The sequence below is a fragment of the Pogona vitticeps genome, chromosome 4 (assembly GCF_051106095.1).
Source record: "Pogona vitticeps strain Pit_001003342236 chromosome 4, PviZW2.1, whole genome shotgun sequence".
Taxonomy (NCBI): domain Eukaryota; kingdom Metazoa; phylum Chordata; class Lepidosauria; order Squamata; family Agamidae; genus Pogona; species Pogona vitticeps.
In genome coordinates this window covers 101,759,157-101,781,369 of record NC_135786.1, presented here as the reverse complement: position 1 = coordinate 101,781,369, position 22,213 = coordinate 101,759,157, and the positions used below count along the sequence as shown (strand labels likewise).

General features: G+C 41.6%; 1 protein-coding gene across 3 annotated transcripts in view; it reads left to right on the top strand.

Moving 5' to 3' along the window:
- Positions 1-22,213, top strand: part of CAMSAP2 (calmodulin regulated spectrin associated protein family member 2) — a 135,899-nt gene that overhangs the window by 66,569 nt on the left and 47,117 nt on the right. For 2 of the 3 annotated variants that reach the window (XM_020784669.3, XM_078392283.1), the window contains 3 exons: positions 776-937; positions 6,788-6,871; positions 18,139-18,171. In XM_020784669.3, the coding sequence (XP_020640328.3) occupies positions 776-937; positions 6,788-6,871; positions 18,139-18,171 (279 nt within the window). The remainder of the gene's footprint in view (positions 1-775; positions 938-6,787; positions 6,872-18,138; positions 18,172-22,213) is intronic. The other variant, XM_020784671.3, reaches the window with a different exon arrangement.

Here is a 22,213-nt window from a genome sequence, read left to right as displayed (position 1 = left end):
AATAAGTGAGAAACAGCAGGTTTGTGTCTATTCATAATGCTGTGCTTATAACTGGTAGGTATCTTGAAATAAGGAATAGACTGCATGTAAATGAGCTTGCTGGAATTGAGGGGTTTTTGGTGTGGAGGGCATAATACTCCAGTGGCTCCATTGTAATGCAAGGATTCATATTCTCCAGTTTCAAATCTACTCCCTGCCCCATCTAATTTCCCCCAGTGGTAAAAGATTTGATTGTAAATGGAGAAATCTTCATTTGAGTTTTATTTCTGCAATGTTACATCTTGCCAATTATGTCTTATGATTACTGAAACCTTCATGTTCCCTTAGTCTACTAGACTCTCATTAGTCTACTGTTTTGCAACAACAGAATAGTAAGACTGACCTGTTAATTTTTAGTAATAAAAGTTGCTGAATATCTTAGTATGTAGTGTATATTTTAATGATAGTTGTTACTATTCCCAATTAGCCCATTTCTTCAGTAACCACTGGTGGTGTGCTTTTATATTGGTGTTTGTTGGTGAATTACTTAAGGCAAGTCTAAAGTAGCAGCTTCGCTAGATGGGCTGTATATAAATTGAATAAATAAGTCTAATTGCATCTTCTTGTGCTTGGGTGAATCTCTTCTTTAAGTTTGTTCTTTATCTTTACCACTGGGGAGGGGAATTCTTTAAGTGTATAAGTATGACCTTGAAGTGCACAACATAATTTTTTAAAAGGTGCAGTCATTTCTGCCAGTAAATTGTCTCAAAATACCTGTCACCACTTCTCATTGCAGAGTGCTCATTTAGCTATGATTGACACCCTGATGATGGCATACACTGTAGAAATGATCAGTGTGGAAAAGGTGATTGCGTGCGTACAGCAGTATTCCTCCTTCTTCCAAGCCACAGACCTTCCCTATGACATAGAAGATGCTGTCATGTTCTGGATAAATAAGGTAGGATCTTTTATAGACATGTGCTTCATTTAACTTAGTTTTGTTTTTCTAAAATGTTTATGCAGATCATCCACCATAGAAGATCACCAAAATCAGTTTGTTTGACTGCACAGTTGGTGATGACAGCCACAATTCTACTGGGGGGGGGGGGAAGCATGTGCAAGAACAGTCACCCAGCTAGCTAAAACTGATTTCATAATGTATACATGAATGGTCACATGACGAACAGCTTACTATAGGGAGAATCCACTTGCATGATTACCCATCTGCGTTGTCTGAGAAGGATAGTACTCTGTGTTTAGATGAAACATAAGCCAGGGGCTCATGTGTGTTTCACTATCAATGAGTAATTTAGTGAACTGGGAACAAGCAAATGTTGGTCATGGTCCAAACAAATGCATTACTTTAAGATACCTCTAGGAGAATGATTTCCCTACTATTGCATACCTAACAATCTCAAATCTCATACATACACATACATGTTTTGTTCAATTTACAACACAAGTGATTAGGTGGTGTACACCAGTACTGTATATTGTCTCACTCCAAATAATGCAGTGTCTTTTTAAAAAAAATCTGAAATATTGTGGCATCTTAGTGTGCCCACTGTTATTAGTGATATACTGAACTTGGCAATCAAACCAAGTATTGCCATCAAGACTCCACTCCTCCTGTTTCTCACCTTGTGCTGTGTCTTTGTGAAGACAAGAATAGTCCCCTGCCCTCTTCACAGCCCTGTTTTGACCTGGACATTATAGTCGGCTTGTTGGTTTAGTTCTGCACTGCTGAGTTCGCCATATACAACAAAACATAGGTAAATCACCCCTGCCCTTCCTTCCACATTAAGTACTGGGCGTGGTATTGGTATCAGTATGAAACTGTGGAAACAACCCATTAATGTTGGGACTCACAATATTCACCAGACCATAGTCACACTTGCTGTGGTGAGTAATAGTAAGGAACCATGGGCCAAGGACATAGTACTAAAATAAACTTGTTAAGGTCCTCTTTTTTCCCCTCCTTTTACATCTGTTAGCAGCTGTGAGCACACCACACCAGTTTGTGCTTAAATTCAACCTGTGTTGTGTGTTTGTTGGTTGCTAGAGGAGCATGCCAACCAACTTGCATCATAGAGATGTGGCTGGGGGAGGGAAATCTCCCTCAGGTCTGCTCACGTGGGTTCTGTGTGCAAGACTTGACGAGGTGGGGATACAGAGTAACAGTGGTTTTTCATTACTCCATTCCCTTGACCAGTTGCTATATTCTGCAGTTTGTCAAGTCTAAAGTATGTCTGTCTAACTATAGAGGCCTGGGATAAAAGACATTATGTTGCTCTACTAGCCACCTTGCAGTTTAACACTGTCTCTTCCTGAGCTAGCCAAATTGGCCTCAGCAGCAGCCTTGGAGTCCCCTCAGCTTGTTAGAGCTGCTGTGGAAATGGAACGTTGGTAAGGAAGGTCTGCTCCAGAAGATTGATGTATCCAAGTGGATCTTGGGGACTTTTTTGGTCAATGGCCCTGGTTAACCTTTCAAATGCATCAGTTTATCTTGAATATCTGTCCCACAGATTGGAGACAGGCTAGGCCCATGATTTACTAGGGAGTTTACAGTGATAAAGTGAGTTGGATTGAGATTAGAGTAATGAAAACTTGGAGCAGGTTTCATTGAACATAGGCTAGAGCCCATCAGAAGGCCTAATCTGTGGTAGTGGAGGCAGCCACAAAGCCATTCTTCTCTGTGACCGTTGTGTCTGTACAGTCAGTCAGCAGAGTTGTCGAGGCCCTGTTACACCCTGACCCACAAGAAGAGAATGCAGACCACTCAACAGCCCACTGTGAAGAAGCTGTGCACGACTTTGTCAGCAAGCCCACAGCCAGAGTGCAAAATGTCACATATACATAACCTGTTTGGTATAAAATTGGCCACAACTATACTAGTTATAGCTGCAATAGCCCCTGGCACTAGCATAGGGAAGAAATCCTCATCAGCCACTCTGCCTGATGTCTGATGCTGATCAGAGAGACAGATTCAGAGTTAGCCACACAGGCATAATAATCCACTAAGTGGCCTTGCATATCTCCCAGGGAGTGAAGAATATACAACAGCCCCTGACCTGGGTATTTATGTGACCATCCCACACCCACCTTATAAAAGGGCTCTGCCTAGGAGAGCATCCTGCACCTACAGAAGCCTACCACGTCCTCCTGGATCTATCCCCAGGCTTCAAAAATGCCACAAGAGGCAGGAAGGGTTATAACACTTACCCCCTGCCTTGTGCCACAGCTAACGCAGCTGCAACAACTTGCACAGTCCTCCCTTTACATCATGTAACGTGAAATCCATCCCTCTCTCTGAAAGGTAAATACTGGAAGGTAAAAGCAAGACTGTTCCACTACATGAAATGACAGCTCAGGATAGGTAATAACCCTCCAACCTGACTTCCCTACGAATTGTCCAATCTGGTTCATTATTTTCCTTCTGGTCAATGTCCACTCCTGCAGGATTGGCAGCCCCACACTATTGCCTCCTCTCCAGTCAGTCCAATAACAGGTTTTGGAAACAGAGTTTTCAACTCATATAAGTCCAGCTTGGTTGCACTCAGGAGGTCAAAGCCCTTTCTCCCTGCCAAGTTGCTTTCTCCTAATTGGATTATCACAATATCCGGTTGCTTGCATTCCTTGGCTTTCTTCCTCAGCACCGGCATCAGGGTGCTCCACCTCATTCCTCTCCAGCCAATCCTGCAGTCTGTTCTCTAGTGCGAGAACACAGCGTACACCCCAGCCCAATGCACAATACCATGCCGGCATATCTACACCAACCTTCTTCAAGCCGAAACGGGGGGGTGGGAGACTATTTGTGTACCAGTGCCCCTGTTCTAATGTGAGATTCATATGCTCCAGATTTCCATTAGCCATTATATGCTCACTCATAAACCCAAGCTTGGCAGCTGCTGTAGCAGCCCCAGTCCTGAAGGACTGAGCTCCAGACTTCCCCAACTACAGCTTGCAGGCTACGAGAAGCACCCTAAGGACCCCAGCAAGCTAAAATTTCATAAATGACAACCAGTTACTGTACATAAACAAAAGGCCAGGCAATGGCAGGTGAACCTGTAGGTATGTTCTTTGCACTCTTATCAGGCAGGGGCCATCCTTCCCAGAACTACACAGGCTGGTTTTTTCCCCTCTCCTCAGGTGGTCTGCTTTAGATCTCCCAGTTACCAAATGCACTTTGTTTGCCTCTGTCATGGGATCCTTTCTGTTGAAAGTGCATCCCAGTTCATTGTGTGCTCATGCAACTACCACCTCACTGATTCTGAATGCCCCAAAAAACATGACTCTGAAGGTACCTGAAAAAGCAGTTCCTCAGTCTTTGACCAGCATATTTTAGGCAAGACCTTAAGCAGCACTGTGAAGATATGAGGGGGGGATAGGTTTATGGGAGTCAGGAGGTGACTGAGTAATCTGCACCACCGTTCTAGTGCTCTGCAAGTCAGAAAAGACGTGAAAGGCCTGGGGTAATGCTGTAGCGTACTAAAGAAAGTGAGACCTACTAGGTGCCCTGTGATTGTCCTGTGTGCCTGACCTCTCTCCTGTAAAGATGCCATGTAGCTCAGGGCCCTGCTGTCTGGCACCAGCCATTCCCATTCCCCTCCCTTGGAACAGTCAAATTCAAGAAAGCTTGCAAACAGTGGGGGGGGGGGCACTGAGTTCAACACTCCATGCAAGACAGATTCTTCCCAAGCTCCCACAATTCTGATAGAAAAGAGTCCTTGGTTTTCTACACTTTCAGGGCCAATATGTAAAACTTTGAAATCGAGGGAGAGGATCCACATCGTCGTTATTCACAGCCAGTTTGTGTGACAATGAAAATACAGTACTGTACAGTGTTCTCTTCCAGGCACAAATTTGCATACCAGCCTCATAATCTGCTCAAAGTGCGAAGTCTGTTAATGACCCTTACCACTCCATTATGTCACACATGAATCTGACCATATGGTTCCTAAGCAAATCCTTCCATAGGTATACTGCCACCAGTATGGGGGAAAAAAAACTCCCAAAAATGTAAGGTCCCCACAAATGGTGGCACCTCCTCTGTGCTATGGCCACCGCTGTGCACACCAAAGAACACTCCAAACCCACTGCTGTCAGCTGTGCCCAACTGAACCTGCAACGTCTCTCCTGCCTTAAGTGGAGTCTGTCAGAGAGTTCTCCTAATGAAATATGTCCAGAAATTTTCCCACACTTCCTAATCTGCTTAAATCCCCTTTGTAATCCTAAAATTATGCCTGAATTTCAGCTATAGCTCTTGCAAGGTGACCACAGAAGTCTGTTCCCACAGAAACTGCCCAGCAAGGGAAGTTAACATGATCTAGTACTTCCTGTACCTCTTTGGGAGCTGCTCCCCCCCCCCCCGGCAATAAGCTGCTGTATAAGAACAAGTTGTCAGCCTTGGCAAAGAGGAATCACCTAATACAGTGTCCAATTTTATCCCTAAATACACAAGGCTAGAGGTCAGACCACTCTGTCTTGTCCACAGCCAATGAGATGCCTAGCTCTTCTGCCACGGTTTTGAATGCCTGTACCCTCGCTGTGCATGCAGAGAACCGGGATGGACCAGCTATCAAAAAGTCTTTAAGAAAAATAGTAACATGCAAACTTCGCATCTTATCCTTCAGTGCCAGTTCTAGGAATGTGCTAAAGGTTTCAATGGCAGCACAGGATACTGCAGACCCCATTGTCGTAACACCATTCCCCACTGAACTTAAACTCCAAGAAATAAAAGTTCTTGGGATGCACCAGCAGGAGCCTAAATGCAGATTGTATATAACGCTTTGCCATTTGAGCCCCTTTCCTTTCAAGAACTCTCTAACCTGAATGCACTGTCAAAAGATGCGTAATGAACAGAACAAAGCACTGCCGGGTTAATGTAATTAAACGACGACAGCTTAGGGTATGACAGGTGATGGATTAGCCAAAACTCACCTGGTGTTTTCTTCAGCACCACTCCTAGTGGGGAAATCTCCATGAAGACAGTGTACCCAGACAACATATATTAAATGTATGCTCAGCTGCCTCCTTCCCCTCCCTCTTTTCCCTTACCTTTTCCCCACAATGCCATTCTCTCTCTTCCTGTGTTTCAGGCTTCACCAATATAAACACATTCACATATCTCCCCCATTCAGAATTTCTTCCTGCACTGTTTCAGGGAGATGGATCTCTGGGAGAACTTTGTTACCATTACAATTTCCTGTCTTTGGAAGAGGAGCTGAATTGGCACTATCTGGGGCTCACACTGCTTCAGGCCCAACCAGTGCCTTTCCACCCTGCTCTCGCCTATGCAAAGCCCACTCAGGGAGACCTGGGACATTAGCTGCCATCTGCCACTAGGCCTCATCCCTTTCACTTTTTGACGAGGACTTACCTCACATTCTTGCACTGTCTAAATCCTCATTCCTCCTGCTATGCTTACTATGCTTGTTTCTCCAAATGACCTTCATTTTCTGACATTGTGAAAAGGGGACATGATAAAGAAATTGTCTCTCTTTTTTTGTATGATCTAATTGACAGCAGTAACTAAAAAGAATTTAGGTCTTCACTAAGGTATACTGGGAATACAATTCAGAGCTGTAAAGATTTCTTGTGAAGGTAGAAAATGTAATGCCCTTGAAATGGGCTGAGGGTAGAGCATTGCATCTGTTTTCATGTAATTTAACTGCACTGTATTGAAATTGTTCTTTGGGTGTTTCATAATAATATATGAAAGACTCTTCAGACTGAATTTGCACTTATATTATGTTCTGCTGAGAAAGAATGCAAAACTCATTTAGGGCTATTTGGTTTGTCATTTTAGGTAAATGAACACTTGAAAGACATCATGGAGCAAGAGCAAAAATTGAAAGAGCATCATAACGTAGAAACTCCAGGAGGTCAAAAGGTATGTGAAGAAAATGCAGCAGCATAAGAAACATCTGGGACAATTGTAACAAAGGACTTTCCTTTCTGAAAGTGTGTTAATCTACAGTTGTATAAGTATTCTACAAAGAAGCTTTAGAGTCAGACCCCTTAGGGCAGTGGTTCCCAACCTGGGGTCACTTGATGTTCGTGGACTAAAACTCCCAGAAGCTTTCTCCACTAGCAGTGCTGGCCAGGATTTCTGGGAGTTGTAGTCTAAGAACATCTGGGGACCCAAGGTTGGGAACCACTATCTTAGGGGATTCCACTTTAGTGATAAGACATTAGAAGAAGTTAGGAGAATTACTGGAGAATTTTGCTTCAGGTATCAAGCAGCCATAAAATTGGGTTCTCATTTCATTGAAAGCAATGTAAAAGATGAACTCTTATTGTGTAATATGTGGTAAAGATTCGTCTCCATATGCTACACCACCCATGCCATAATGTAGAGTATGAAGAACTAGGAAATAGGGTTCCAATCTTATGATTATGTTCATGTGAAACTATCACCGGAAGAACACTCAAGCCAGACCATTTCCAGAGGCAGTGGAGTGAGCTGAGAATTTGTGCCATTATCCTCGTAGGCATCAGCTTTTCAACTATCAAAAAGCTGAAGGACCACCTCCTTCCATATAAACCTACCTAGCAATTAAGACCTAGCCGGGGGACCTTTTGAAAGAGCCATCCCTCAACGAGGTAAGAGGGATGGCTTGTAGACAAAGGGCCTTTTCGGCAGCTGCCCCCAGACTATGGAACGCCCTCCTGAGGGAGATTGGTCTGGTGCCGATGCGGATGACATTTCGGTGCCAAGTCAAAACCTTCCTATTCCAGAAGGCTTTTAATTGAAATAATATCAACTGTGGGTCCTAATGGCAATTTTTAGAGTATATATTTTAATTGTATTTTAATTGTCTTACCTTTTTATTGTGTTTTAATTGTTGTAAGCCACCCAGAGACATTTGGGTAGTGTAGGCGGCATATAAGTTAAATAAAATACATTTTTTAAAAATGACCACATATAATTAGATCATTGTTGGCAGCATACTAGAAACCGAATATGCATGTTGGCCATCATAAGCTAAAGAGCCTGTACCATCTCATCAGAACATGGTGTTGGCATTGAAGCATGATATGGAAATGATGCTTCAATGCTGCTGCATACCAATGGGGGCTGTCCACCTTGTGTGTGTGTGTGTTTGCCCCTGCAGCTGTATCACAGCTTCTTTTGTTTTGGGGAGGAAAATAGCTCTTTCAAATTCAATAACACCTTTCTTACCCTCCTCTTCTCTTTTCCTTGGAAGCAAAGAAGAATCTGAGAATGTAGATTTAGAAGAGGTAGCCCTGTTAGTTTGTGCAAGCATATCAGGCAAAACCCAAGGGGGGGGGGGAAGTATATATATATAAAAAAAATTAAAATTAAAAGAAGACAAAAACCTGTGGCACTTTAAAGACTAACTGTTATAATAATCTGAGCTTTTGTAGACAAATCCACTTCTTCAGACATATGTAGTGAAATGTGAGAATGCAGGAAGTGAACATTCCATTAAAGAATTAGCTCAAAAATAAAGAACTAGAAATGTGATTTTTAAAAAATAATAATTTTAAATTTTGAGGTTATATTTTTCTCTGTACAACATTGTATAAATAATTGTGTATTGGTCCCAGAAATATCTACATATAGGGGCTTCTTATTGACTGCAGGTGACCAAATTGTGTTCCTTAGAAGTCAAAGACTCAGACAAACAAATCAGTTGAACTTATCTCTGCATTCAGATATGGTAGTTTCTTTGCATCGCCTCATAATACTTTCACTATCAACTGTTTCTGTTTACATTTTCAGCTTTGGGTTTAATGTGCATATTTTAACAAATGCAAGTAGCCATGAAGGGGGGGATATGAAAATTATCAGAATTACAGCAAGTGAGGAATGCTTTAAATCAGGGGTCTCAAACTCAATTTACCTGGGGGCCACTGGAGGCAGAGTCTGGGTGAGGCTGGGCTGCATCAGATTTTCCGCCAAGCGGAGCAAGAACCCGAGGAACCCACCCAGGAGTTTCCTTAGTCTGGGTGGGGCTCCAAGGAGGAGGAGGAGGAGAAGGAGGAGGAGGGGTGCGTGAGCCTTGTCAACAGCCATGACCCCCTCCAGCTCCTTCATCACTACCATCAGCAGCAGCAGCAGGATGAAGAAGCGGAGAAGGGAGGGAGTGCCAGTGACCGCCTAGCGGGGGGAGGAGGGCACGACATATTTTTTTTTAAAAAAACCACACAGAATTTGCCTTGACAAAGGAGAAAAGCCCCCACCGGTACCCATGAAATTAAACAGAATGGGGTGGGGCCCCTACAGATGTGCGCACACACACACACAAACAGACACACACATGGAAGTCCGGCAACCTTCCTCTGAGGGACCCCCTCAAAAAAGGTGCATTCAGCAGCAGCAGCTACCGCCACCACAACAGAGGAGCAAACTTTGTGAGGCGAGCCCAGGCAGCCTCCAGAGCTGAGGCGGCTGAAGCAAGATGAAGAGGAGGAGGCAGCATCTCTGGGTACTGAGGTGGCCCCTGGCTGGGCTAGTGCTGGGGCTGCTGAGAGAGAAGGAGAGCTGCTTCCCTGGAAGAGGCAGTCAGCCTTCGTTATGGTCCAGCTCTCACTTCCATACATCACTGCTGGAAAAACCATAGCTTTGACTATTCGGACTTTTGTTGGCAAGGTGATGTCTCTGCTTCATAAGATGCTGTCTAGGTTTGTCATCGCTTTCCTCCCAAGAAGCAGGAGTCTTTTAATTTCATGGCTGCTGTCCCCATCTGCATTGATCATGGAGCCCAAGAAAGTAAAATCTGTCACTGCCTCCATATCTTCCCCTTCCATTTGCCAGGAGGTGATGGGACCACTGGCCATGATCTTAGTTTTTTTTTTTTTATGTTGAGCTTCAGACCATGTTTTGCACTCTCCTTTCACCCTCATTAAGAGGTTCTTTAATTCCTCCTCACTTTCTGCTATCAGAGTGGTATCATCTGCATATCTGAGGTTTTTGATATTTATTCCAGCGATTTTAATTCCATCTTGGGATTCTTCCAGTCCAGCCTTTCGCATGATGTATTCTGCATATACGTTAAATAAGCTGGGGAACAATATACAGCCTTGTCGTACTCCTTTCCCAATTTTGAACCAATCAGTTGTTCCATATCCAGTTCTAACTGATGCTTCCTGTCCCACATATAGATTTCTCAGGAGATAGATAAGGTGGTCAGGCACTCCCATTTCTTTAAGAACTTGCCGTAGTTTGCTGTGGTCCACACAGTCAAAGGCTTTTGCATAGTCAATGAAGTAGAAGTAGATATTTTTCTGGAACTCTCTGGCTTTCTCCATAATCCAGCACATGTTAGCAATTTGGTCTCTAGTTCCTCTGCCCCTTTGAAATCCAGCTTGTACTTCTGGGAGTTCTCGGTCCACATACTGCTGAAGCCTACTTTGTAGGATTTTGAGCATAACCTTGCTAGCATGTGAAATGAGTGAATCCAGACTTAATCATACTTATTGTAGGAGCCAGTAAAATCCACAGGAAAAGGCTAGTTATAATCAAGTTAATCTCTTTGAATTCGGTGGGTCTGCCCTAAGTGTGATTAAATGAATGTTGGGCTTCAGGTGGTTCATTTAAAAGTCTGCTGTTTAAAAAACTCTAATGAAATTAAATGGAAGGCTGATTTCTTAAAGACTTTTTTGCCCGTGCCACCAAGGGGCTGTACTAGCTCAATCATATTTTGGCTTATTAAGATGAAATGGTATCAGGTGAACATGGTGACAGTACAGGGCTGACCTCAGGCATTATAGAAGACAAAATAATTAGTCTAACCTGTCTTGGTTTTTTCATTCTACTAATTTGTTACTCCAGATGAGTCGTGTATGGATCACACATTTTTTTCACTGGTGTTTTTTGCAGTGTTCCAATGTGGACTTCATAGCTGGTATACAGATATGCCTCAGTCTTAAGAGGATCTCTTAGTCCCTTTGCCATTCAATTTACTGTACTTTGTTTCTTCATGTTCATGACTACCCACTCTGCTTCCTTGCTGTCTCCTGAATTGTGCCATTTACTGTGCAGCCATCACAAATATGTTTCTGCACCAGTTTTCCTAGAGTTGCTGACATAGGCACATAACTGCAGCTGTCATTTCTGATGACTTTGGTCTCCCCTTTTTTGCCTTCTCCTCCCCCAACACCCAGTTGGTTTGCATTGTGTACATGGGAACTAAATTATTTGCTTCACTGGAGAGTTTAATTAACTGACTCAGAACTGGGTCAAATTAAGGAACACTAGTGGGCTAAGTCATATCAGTTCATAAATTTCCACCCCACTGCCACCACAGTGCTCTGATGCTGTGACTAGGGGGCTATATCATATCGTAGCTTTAACCTTCATTTAGAATAGTAATCCTACCCACCGAACCCAGCTAAGAACGGAAGGAACTGCAGAGCACCTTTTTGCAGTAATTTAATGGCAGATACTCCACTAAAAATGTGTATTAGCATCATTTTAACTATGTAGAGCCTCTAGACCTTAGCCACAATAGTTAAGAGTGTTGGATTCAAACTTGGAAGCCCTGGATTCAAATCACTACCCAGCCATGAAGATCCCTGGGTGACCTTGGGGTAGCCACTTACTCTCAACTTCATGTACCTCAGTGTGGTGAGGATAAAGGGAGGTGAAGGAAAGCTATGCACCCTACCTTGATTTCATTAGAGGTAGGATAAAATACATGGTGCAGTGGTTAAACTGCAGTACTGCAGTCAAGGTTTTGCTCATGATCTGAGTTTAATCCTGACAGGCCCAGATAGGTCACTCAGGGTTGAGTCAGCCTTCCATCCTTCTGAGGTTGGTACGTTGAGTACTTAGCTTGCGGTGGTGGTGGGGAGTGTGTAACCTGCATAATTAAATTGCAACCCACCCAGAGAACGCTTTAAGTACTATGGGGTGATATATGAGCAGGACACTTTGCGAATGTAATAAATAAACGCACCATGTTAGTATTTTTGGTGTTCCTCAGAGAGATGTCAAGGCTAGCAGTGTACTGTTCTTAACTGGGCAAAGGCAGTGTGGATGCTCGCTGTCTCTCTCTCTCTAATTTCAACTATGTTGGTCTGCCCATGCCTCCTGATCTCAATTTCATCATTCCTCTGTCCTGGTTCATTCCCCCTTTGCTTCATTTCCCCTTCTGCGAGGAAAGGAGAGGTATCTTAAGTGTTCCTGTCATTGAGATTTCAGCTTCCTGGGACACAGTCCCAGTGAGCATGAACAATACCTGATTTAACATCCACTTTCCCATGTGGAACGGCTTGACAAGAATTCCCAAGTGTCTATGTGAACCTCCCAGAGAGACCACAGTAATTCTCTCAAGAAAATCTCAGTTTTTAAGATGAAATGGCAAGTGGTTCAGTAAACCTCAGTGCACTAATACATCATTTACTATATTTGCAGCCTAATTTGAAATATTGCAATTAGGGTTTTGATAATAACTTTATTTATTTTATTTTATTGAACAAAATCATAACAAACATAACATCTAATAACACGTTTAAAAAATCTATATGAATCATGCTTCCCCCCCCCCCCGGGGACTATTTAGAAGTTACAACATTTTTCCCTTTCTATGGAGTCCCATTTCCTTTGCAAAATAGTACTGACTCTTGTAGACATGTATGTCCCTTTCTCTTTATTAACACAAAATCAGTGAATTCTCCCCATATATCTATGAATATGTTCTTACTTATTCACATTTTCTTAGCTTTAATATTACATCTTAATTTGTTATTAATAGCTATATCCCAAACCTCTCCACACCATTCATTTAACTTAAAAGTATACATTTTCCAGTTCCTAGCTATAATTAATCTTGCTGCTGTTAAGAAATTGGAATTTTTTTTTGCTGTCCAATTACATTGTGCCCTATCAAGTGTTGAAAAGGGTGCTATTTTAGGACATTTCTCTAACTTTAACATAATTATTTATCTCCTTAATGACAAATTGCCAAAAGTTCAATATATTTTTGCATTACAATCACATATGAAAATAAGTGCCTACTTTCTGACAACCTCTCCAATACAATTAGTATTGTATCTACAATACAATTAGTAATTAGTATCTAATTTCACATGGGTTGACTGCCAACTTCAGACTAACCTATCCAAATTTCCTTTATCCTTACAGACACCTATTTCAGTATTCTTATACCCCATACATTTTTCAAAGCCACAATGCTGTACTTGAATTATTTGAAATTGGCAAGCACCAACAATACCACTGATGTAGAGAGTGATTCACTCACTTGCTCAGATTTCTTTACAACTGCCTTTAAACTTCAAGCTTCATTCTTTGCTGACAGCCTGTGTGTTTATTTAACACAGATAGTCTGACAGTAGTTTCAAGTTACTGCAGAAATACAGTAAATGATTAAGAGGTTATGGGCCAGTATGCTGGCACTGTTTCTGTTCATCCAGACAGGGATAGTTAGCTATTACATCTTTATATAGAGATTTCACTGTTCTCCCCTCTTCCTTACGATATTATACGACAATGATACTCAGCACTTACTGCCATTATGAAAGAAAAAACATACCAGATAGAGAGTCATTGCAATATAAACGTTTTTTTAAAGCAACATTGCAAATGTGAGCATAAAATAGAAGTGAAATCAGATATATCTACCAAAGGGAATAGAGTTATGAACAGAGTCTAATTCCATGCCCTGCAAGTCTGCTGAAATGTGGTTCTGTATTTCTTATAACCATTTTTTAGTGTTCTGTTTGGAGCTGCAGTATCTTCTGGCCGTCTTCTCTTGATATGTCTTAGTGAAAATGAGCACAATCATTTCAAAGAGAACAGGATATCTAATAAATTATGGCCCTGTTCTTTCCAGTGCTGTGTCTTTTTACCTCATTTGCTGTCTCATGATCATTTCCAGGTGAGAACTCTATACAATAATGTTGGTCTCTGTCTTGGAAGTTCAGAGCCCCTTTCATATGCTACAAACTTAAAACTGTATGAAATGCAAATACGTTTTTAGATCCCAGGGTTCCTCTGAGCACGTTCTTAGCCTAGAAACTTTCTGTACCAGAACTATTCACAGTCTATTTCCATGGAAGTCCACTCCTGGTTATCTCAAATTATTAGAACATTTCAGTGTGGCTTTCCAGGGCCTAATGGGTGAACTAGATCATGTTGTGTTCGTAGTGTTCTCTCTTGTAAAATCTTTTGTCCCCCTCACCTAAATGTTCGGTTGGACTACATTCATTTCCCCTAAGCTAGTACAACAAAGATATTAAGAGTACAAGCTACAAAGCAGGACTTTCTGAGTGTAAATCTCATCTGTGCCATGAAAGTCATGCCATTGCTGTTATGCACCATTAAGTCACCTCCAACTTATGGCAACCCTAAGAATGAGAGAGATCCAAAATGTCTTTTGGAGATCTCAGCCCTGATCAGCTCTTTTAAACTAAAGCCTGTGGTTTAGTTTCATGTATGGTCCCTCTGTTTCCCTGCTGCCTTCCACATTTGGGAATGGGGGTACTTTAAAAGTCACAAATTGCTGCTGGACCAGCAACAGTATTGCTGATCTCACTAGTGGTGATCCAGTAGTGATGTTTGAGTTTTAAAGGCTCGCACAAAAATACACACACACATACATCCCGAGGCTTCCAAAGGCTACCTTGAGGCAAAAGGGAGATCAAGGGAGCCTCAGAATCTAAAGGAGGGGAGGGGGGATCGGATGCTTTTAATTAGTGAAAGTTAAACATTTCTGGCATCTGATCTCAGTTGTTTCTGGTGCAAAGTTGCACAACAGGGTTTTCCCCATTTAATTCCAATGCATTTGTATAGCTTTCAAGAAGCTTTATTACAGTGCTATATATCCCAGAGTAGCCTCAAGGGAGCTTAAATAGTTTTTTGCCCTCTTAAAATCAATTTCATGTAGAGTTGTATCAAAGGAGCTTAAGATTGTCAAAGCACACAGTAGAATTAAATTAAAATCTTGTGTAAACCTGGTTTACAAGATAATTGGTATCAGGTTGTTCCTAGTATTGGGGACATCATTCCCATCAGGACAGTTAAATGCATTTTAAAATAATTTCTCACGCTGAAGAATATGCTGACCACACTAGGGGTTCTAGCATCAGCTTGTAGATAAAATGAAAGATGTCACCCTCATAAAAAATCATGATCATGAAAGATTTTTTAAAATCCTAGTAATAATTTTAACTGAAGCTTAAATATGACAGAAGGTCCTTGTAAATATAAATTAATACATTATAAAGAATGAATAGCTGCACAGATAGTTTCGTCTGTGCAGGAAGTTCCATAGCAGGTGCTACCACCAAGAAACCCTTGGTCCTGGTAGACTCTTGCCCCATTTCAAATAAAAAGGTCAAGCTAAGGAAAGCTACCTGGCTATGTCTAGACTGATGAGCTTCCAGATGGCAGAATCAAGGAGGCATTTCTTTACTCTAGGAAGCTTTAAAGACCAGAACAAGCACTAAATTAAACTGGGCAAGAAACTAACTGTTGTGTATCTGTGAAGATTCTCAGCATCCATGTGAGGGTATCTGGAAGTTGAGTCATGGCAATTGAACTTCTTTCTTGTTAGATTGAAATGTTTCGCTACTCTTTCAAGTAGCTCCTTCAGTCTGAGGAGAGTTCATAGGAGATCTCTGATATATCCTCCACATTGGTTTCACTTCCCCCTGGACTGAATAGGCTCATTAGAAGGACAAAGGACCATGGTATCCTTTGATGTCACACCCTCTTCACCAGCATTCCCACCTCTGATGCCCTAACAACTGTAAAAAAGGAGACTGGATGAAGACAACACCCTCTCCACCAGAAACATGGCTGTGCCATGGGTTTCCCGGTGTCACCCATTGTTGCCAACATATACATGGAAGAAGTGGAAAAGAAGACACTAGATAACACCAAGGGGGCGACTCTGATCCATTGCTTCAGGTTTGTGGACAACACCTGGGTGAGTATCAAGTTTCAAAAACTACAGGCCTCCACAGACCACATAAACACAATGGACCCAAATATCAAGGTCACCAGGGAAGACACCAAAGACAACTGGCTGGCTTTCCTAGACTCTGCAGTCATCATAGGATCCAGCAGCATCTTTGGAATAGAAATCTACAGAAAACCTACACACACTGATCAGTACTTGCAATTTGACTCTCATCATCCATTCCCACACAAACTAGGAATTTAAACCACAGAGCAAGAAATGTCTCACCTCCAAGAAGAAGGAAGATGGACATCTGAGGACAGCCCTTGTGGCCTGTAGATATCCAAAATGGACCTTTAACAAGACAACGTCCCAACCCAGGAGGGAAATGGAGCAGTCTCAGACCCAGAGCCGACAGAAAAACCTGGTCATTCGTTACATGGTGGGTGTGTCTGAAAAATTCAAAAGGAATTTTGATAAACACCACATACCCATGCACTTCAAACACACAAACACACTAAGGCAGAGACTTTTCCACCCAAAAGACCAAACACAACAGGAGCAATATAGTATATGTGGTCCAATGCAAAGAGGAGTGTTCAGAGCTCTACATTGGAGAAACCACTAAACAGAAGAATGGCCCAGCACGGGAGGGGCAATGACTCAGAACCACAATCAGCAATGTTCCTTCATTTGAACGACAAAGGATACCCATTTGGTGACCAAGATGTACTCATTTCGGATCGAGAAGATAGGTGGTTTGAGAGAGGGAATCCCTCACTCAGCAGGGGTGGAGGCCTTAGATATAATCTATCTCCTATTCATCATGCTGCTTTTTCATCCATCCCCAGAAGGATTAGAACCACACCCACCAGAAAGACCACTGTTAATGACCCAAGATAATGGGTGGAGAAGGGCTGCAGAAGTGGGATTATCCCTCAACCCTAGTCCTTTGTCCTTCTAAGGAGCCTATTCAGACCAGGGGGAAGTGAAACCCACATGGAGGATATATCAGGAATCTCCTACCAGCTCTCCTCAGACTGAAGAAGCTACTTGAATGAGTAGCGAAACGTTTCAACCTAACAAGAAAGATGTCCAGTTGCCATGACTCAACTTCCAGAAAAACTAACCAGTGCTTTATAGTTAGAATTAGCCTCCTTTAGTATCAGTAATGAACACTAGTTAGTGGGCTAATTACTACATTCTTGCAGCAATGTACTTTCTAGTTACTCTACAGAGATACCACTTCTGGGATGTATTACAGCAGCCTTCTTCAGCCTAGTGCCCTCCTGACGTGTGAGTGAACCTTGATTCTGGGTCAGAGCGCCCACATCATATTTGATGTTTGTTATAATCTGGACACCTAATGGAGGCAACAATTCTGAACCTATTGAATCTTATGTCTGATCATAATAGGGTGAGTTTAGTTCATGGCTGATAAGTATTATGAGGTGCTTGCTACCACTGTTTGTTCTAAATGTTTTAGCAAGGAGGTGGGGACTCTGTGGCCATTGAGATAGGTATGATCTCCATCTCCCATCAGACCCAACAGCATGACCAGTGATGAGAGATGATGGGAATTTCAACACAATAACATGGGGGGAGAGAAATTTCCCAGTACAAATTTAGCACAAATGTTATATCTACATTTCATATTGTTGCACAGAATGTGTTTTATCACTGTGTTTTGTCATTGCCCAAATACAAGTACAAAACTATGTATTTATTTTAAAAATAGACCTGTTTGCAAATTCAGCTCATTAATAAAAGTGCATGAGTTTCTGTTGTTACAGGTTTAGTAAAATAATTGCTGTAAAGGTGTGAATAGGTGTGTTGCTGCTAGAGAATCCCTTGGTTTCTGTGTTGCAGCTTCTTTCTGCTGAATGATCTGATATTACCATATTAATTCTAATATTAAATTAATTATTCAATTAGAATAGTAAATTAGAAACAATAATGCTACTATTCTAGTGACAAAGGGCATTGATTTATTTAAATCTTTATCTCTGAGTAATAATTATTTTGTTCCAATCTGCTGAAAAGTGTAAAAAGCAAGTAATTATTTTCATGAAGTCCTCTCATTAACAACTTTTATAATGAATGAAACTGTTGAGAATGTTCACACAGTGCAATTAAATATAATTGCTTTTGCATGAAACTAAGATTGTTTAGGGAAAAGTATCACACTGGAATAGAATTGTAAACTCTGGTCAAAATGTTCACTTTGCTTTTTGCTTTCCTACTTTTTCTGCTGCTTCCTCTGAAGTCTCCTTCCAAATGGTTTTGGAAACTGGTTCCTGTAAGTTGACCCAACGGCTTCACTTCAATGTAGTGCCTTAATGTTTGTGAATGACTCTGTCTTATGCCATGCTGGTTAAGTCATTCATTTCATTTGTGCTTTTCCCCCATTCAATATTTTTTCTGAAAATTGTTCTCCAGAGAGTCAGCAGAGTTAGTTTGCGGTAATCTGGGAACTCTGTAGTTAGCATTATGACTGAGTTCTGAATATTTTTTAATATTGTGTAACTTATATGTATACATAGGTGTGTATATTGAATAATAATTGCAGCATAGAATTTATTTAAAGGGTTGAGAGGGGTTACCCAGAGTATGCTGTCCTGTTTGTCATTCTGGGATGAGGATCACAATTGCCCCCAAGACTGTTTTTCTGGGTGCCTTGGTTCCCTCAATTGAAAAATGTTTTCAGAGAAAAAGGCAACCTCTTCTAGTATAGTTTTCCTTTATTTTTTTTATAATGGCAAACAATTTAGAGGAACCATGCACCCCATTAAAAGGCCTTGTAGAATGGTTGTTGTGGGTTTTTCGGGCTGTTTGGCCATGTTCTGGAGGTTTTTCTTCCTAAAGTTTCACCAGTCTCAGTCTTCTAAACTATCTCAACAGCATCCACCCAAATATACAATTCACCATAGAAAAAGAAATAGAGGGCCAATTCTCTTTCTTAGATGTCATGGTCATACACAAACCTGACCTCCTATTGGGACACAGAGTCTACAGAAAACGCACCCACACAGACCGGTACTAGACAAAAACTCCAATCACCACCCACGACAAAAAAAAAAGAGAGGCATAATCAAAACACTGGTAGAGTGTGCAAATCGGAACTTTGAAGCTCAGTTTCTCAGCACCAAACTCAACCACCTGAATTGGGCCCTACAGGCAAATTCTATTCCAAGAATTAAATCAAAAGAGCTATCAAACCAAGAAACAGCACCCTACAAATAAAGTATTTCTGCCATACATCAAAGGAGTCATGGACCGCATGGGGAAACTGTTGGAAAAAAACAACTTGCAAATAGTATTGAGGCCCACCACAAAAATACAACAAATGTTACGGTCAGCAAAGAATAAAAGGGTATATACTCGCCACTGCAGGAGTATACTGGATACCTTGCAGTTGTGGCCAGATATATATTGGGACCACAAAATGCAGCATCCAGACCAGAATCAAAGAACATGAAGTACACTGCAGATTAAAACAGCCAGAAAAATCGTCAGTAGCTGAACATGCACTGAGACAAGCTGGACATGAAATCCTGTTTGAAAACACAGAAGCAATCTGTGTTTTGAAACAGGATTTCATGTCCAGCTTGTTTCAGGGCAGCACAGGGAAGCCATTGAAATCCACAAACACCAGCACAGCTTCAACAAAAAAGAAGAAAGTCTAAAAATCAACAAAGCCTGGCTCCCAGCACTGAAAAATACAGTCTGCAAAAAGGTCAATGAACTCTACCCAGCCACAAAGACTGGTGATCACTGCACACAAAAAACTAGCCAATGACACCCATCAATCACAGTGACAGATCATTTCCCCCCTTCTCACAACAAAACATCCATAATAAAAAACACCTTGAGCACAAGAAACACCCCATCTCCTGAAAAGAACAAAATCCTTATCCCACAGCTACAAATACTCAATAATCCCACACACGACAGCAGAACACAGACAGAGTTCTAGCTCCTGTCCTCTGTAGATGCCAGCCACAGACACTGGCAAGATGTTAAGAAGAAAAACCTCCAAAACACAGCCAAACAGCCCGAAAAACACACAACAACCATCAGATCCTGGCTGTGAAAGTCTTTGAAAATGAAATGGCCTTGTAGAACTTACTGTTTTCTAGACTTTATTGCCTTCAGGTTTTGTTTCCTTTCGTTTGGTTCATTGAAGGCATCTCTGACTACTCTATTGTGCTCTTAAACAAATTTCACAGCAATTAACATACAGGCGTACCTCGGTTTACTGCGCCTCGGTTTACGTAATTTTCGGTTTACAAAAAAATTATGCCTGGGTTTACTTTTTTTACGGGGGGGGGTTCGCTGTACGAAAAGGACGCATCGTGCCTGGAGGTTTCTAGTGCCACCCTCATTGCTACGGCAGTCCACGTTCCAGTTCATGTAATTTCCGTATTTCATAACGTCCCAGATGACAGATTAATTTCGTAAACCGAGGTACTACTGTACTTTGTTTCATGCCTGATTAGGTTTTTCCCTTTACGCTGTTCTGTGAATGAGGGTGATGTCTAAAATCATACATGTGGAATGGATATTCCTGGCATATGAAGAGTACTGACCTCATAATTTGTGTACGATGAGTTGTGGATTATGTATGTTCTTATGTTACATAATCTATATGAATGATTTTGTTCAGCCTTTCATCCAGAGATTATTTCTGCTGATTCTCTGTTACAAAATGGGTACATAGATGGAAGTGAAAAGAAAAAATTAATTTAGTGGCACCTGGGGATAAACATTGCCTTGAGGCCTAGCACTATTATGTTGGCTTGTGATTTATTCATTAATAAGACAGTACTTATTTGATGTATTCATTTAAAGCAAAGATAAACACATTTGCTTGGTATGAAAGCTGTTTGCCCCTCCTAGATTCTGGCATGGGCTGCACCCCAGAGAAGGGTAACTCTAGACTAGGCTACTGTAACCTATATAAGTCTCAGCCATGCTAAAATAAAGCAGTCAAAAAAGTCTAGCTGCGAGATTTTTGTCAAGGGTGGCTACATTAGTCTTATAAGGTGAAAAAGAACACAATGGGGCCAGGGGAAAAAATCACCCAAAAAAATGCAAGCCCCATTGGAACACATTGGGGCCAACAAAAAAATTACCAAAACCCAAAAAAACAATGCAAGCCCCATCAGAACGCATTGGGGCCGGAAATAAAATCACCAACCCCCCCCCAAAATAATGCAAACCCCATTGGAATGTGTTGGGACCGGAAAAAGAAAACACCAAACCCAAAAAAACAATACAAGCCCCATCGGGATGCACTGGGGCTGGAAAACAATCTCACCAAAAAACAAAACAAAAAAATGCAAGCCCCATCAGAACATGCTGGGGCCAGATAAAAAACAACACCAAACACACCAAAAATCATCACAGCACAGAAACATAAACCCCCCCCAGCCCAAACCCATCTGCAAAACCTTGTAAATGTACTTACTCAGCAGCAGAAAGCAGCACCAGGCAGTCCCCTCCGACACACACACTCTAACCGTTGGGACAAAAGAGCTACAGAGAAGCAGCCTCTTCGCCGATCAACAGTTAGTACATTTGAATTCCCTGCCTTTTCCCCCATCTTTTTTCCTGTCGTAACTCGAAGCTCCAGTCGCAAGTCAAAGCAAAATTTTGCGGACGGAGCTGGTCATCACTCGAAATGGTCATAAGTCGGGACGGTCGTAAGTCGAGGCACCACTGTACTTTATCACACATCTTATTTAGTGAAAATTTACCCAAAGAAGTCAGAGAGCTGTTTTTCAAATATTTAGTAAAGGTATATATATCAGCATTGTGCTGTCAGTGGGCAGGTTTGGACATCCCTATGACCCATGGGTTTTCTTGATGGGAATGAGCTAGAGTAAATCTTGGATGCATGAACATCTTCTGCCATCTTTTCTGATGGGATCAAAGGAGGAGGTTAAAAGCCTCTGCATTTGTTTTAAATTAAACACACTATAGCATGCTGTTCAAATCTTAAATTTAGCTGTTGAAATCAGCTTCCTAAACTGTGGTCTAAAACTGACTTGTTTAAATTCTCAAAGGTTAAGATGAACTGGACTTTGCAGATGTTTGAACAAAATGACGTGTTCTGTTTTGTCAAAAGCAGAAGGTAAACAGGTCCCATTCAGGCTTTTTACCTGTGGAGGAAGCACAGACTGTAGACTGGTATCATTACAACTTTGTCTAAGGTTGAATCTGCAAACTCTTGTCTTGCCTTAATAACAGTCTGCATTTAGGAACAAGAGGCATCATGTGTGGTCCAATATTTGGTTTGGTTTGGTTTTGCTTTTGACTATCCATTTTCTCCCCTGTTC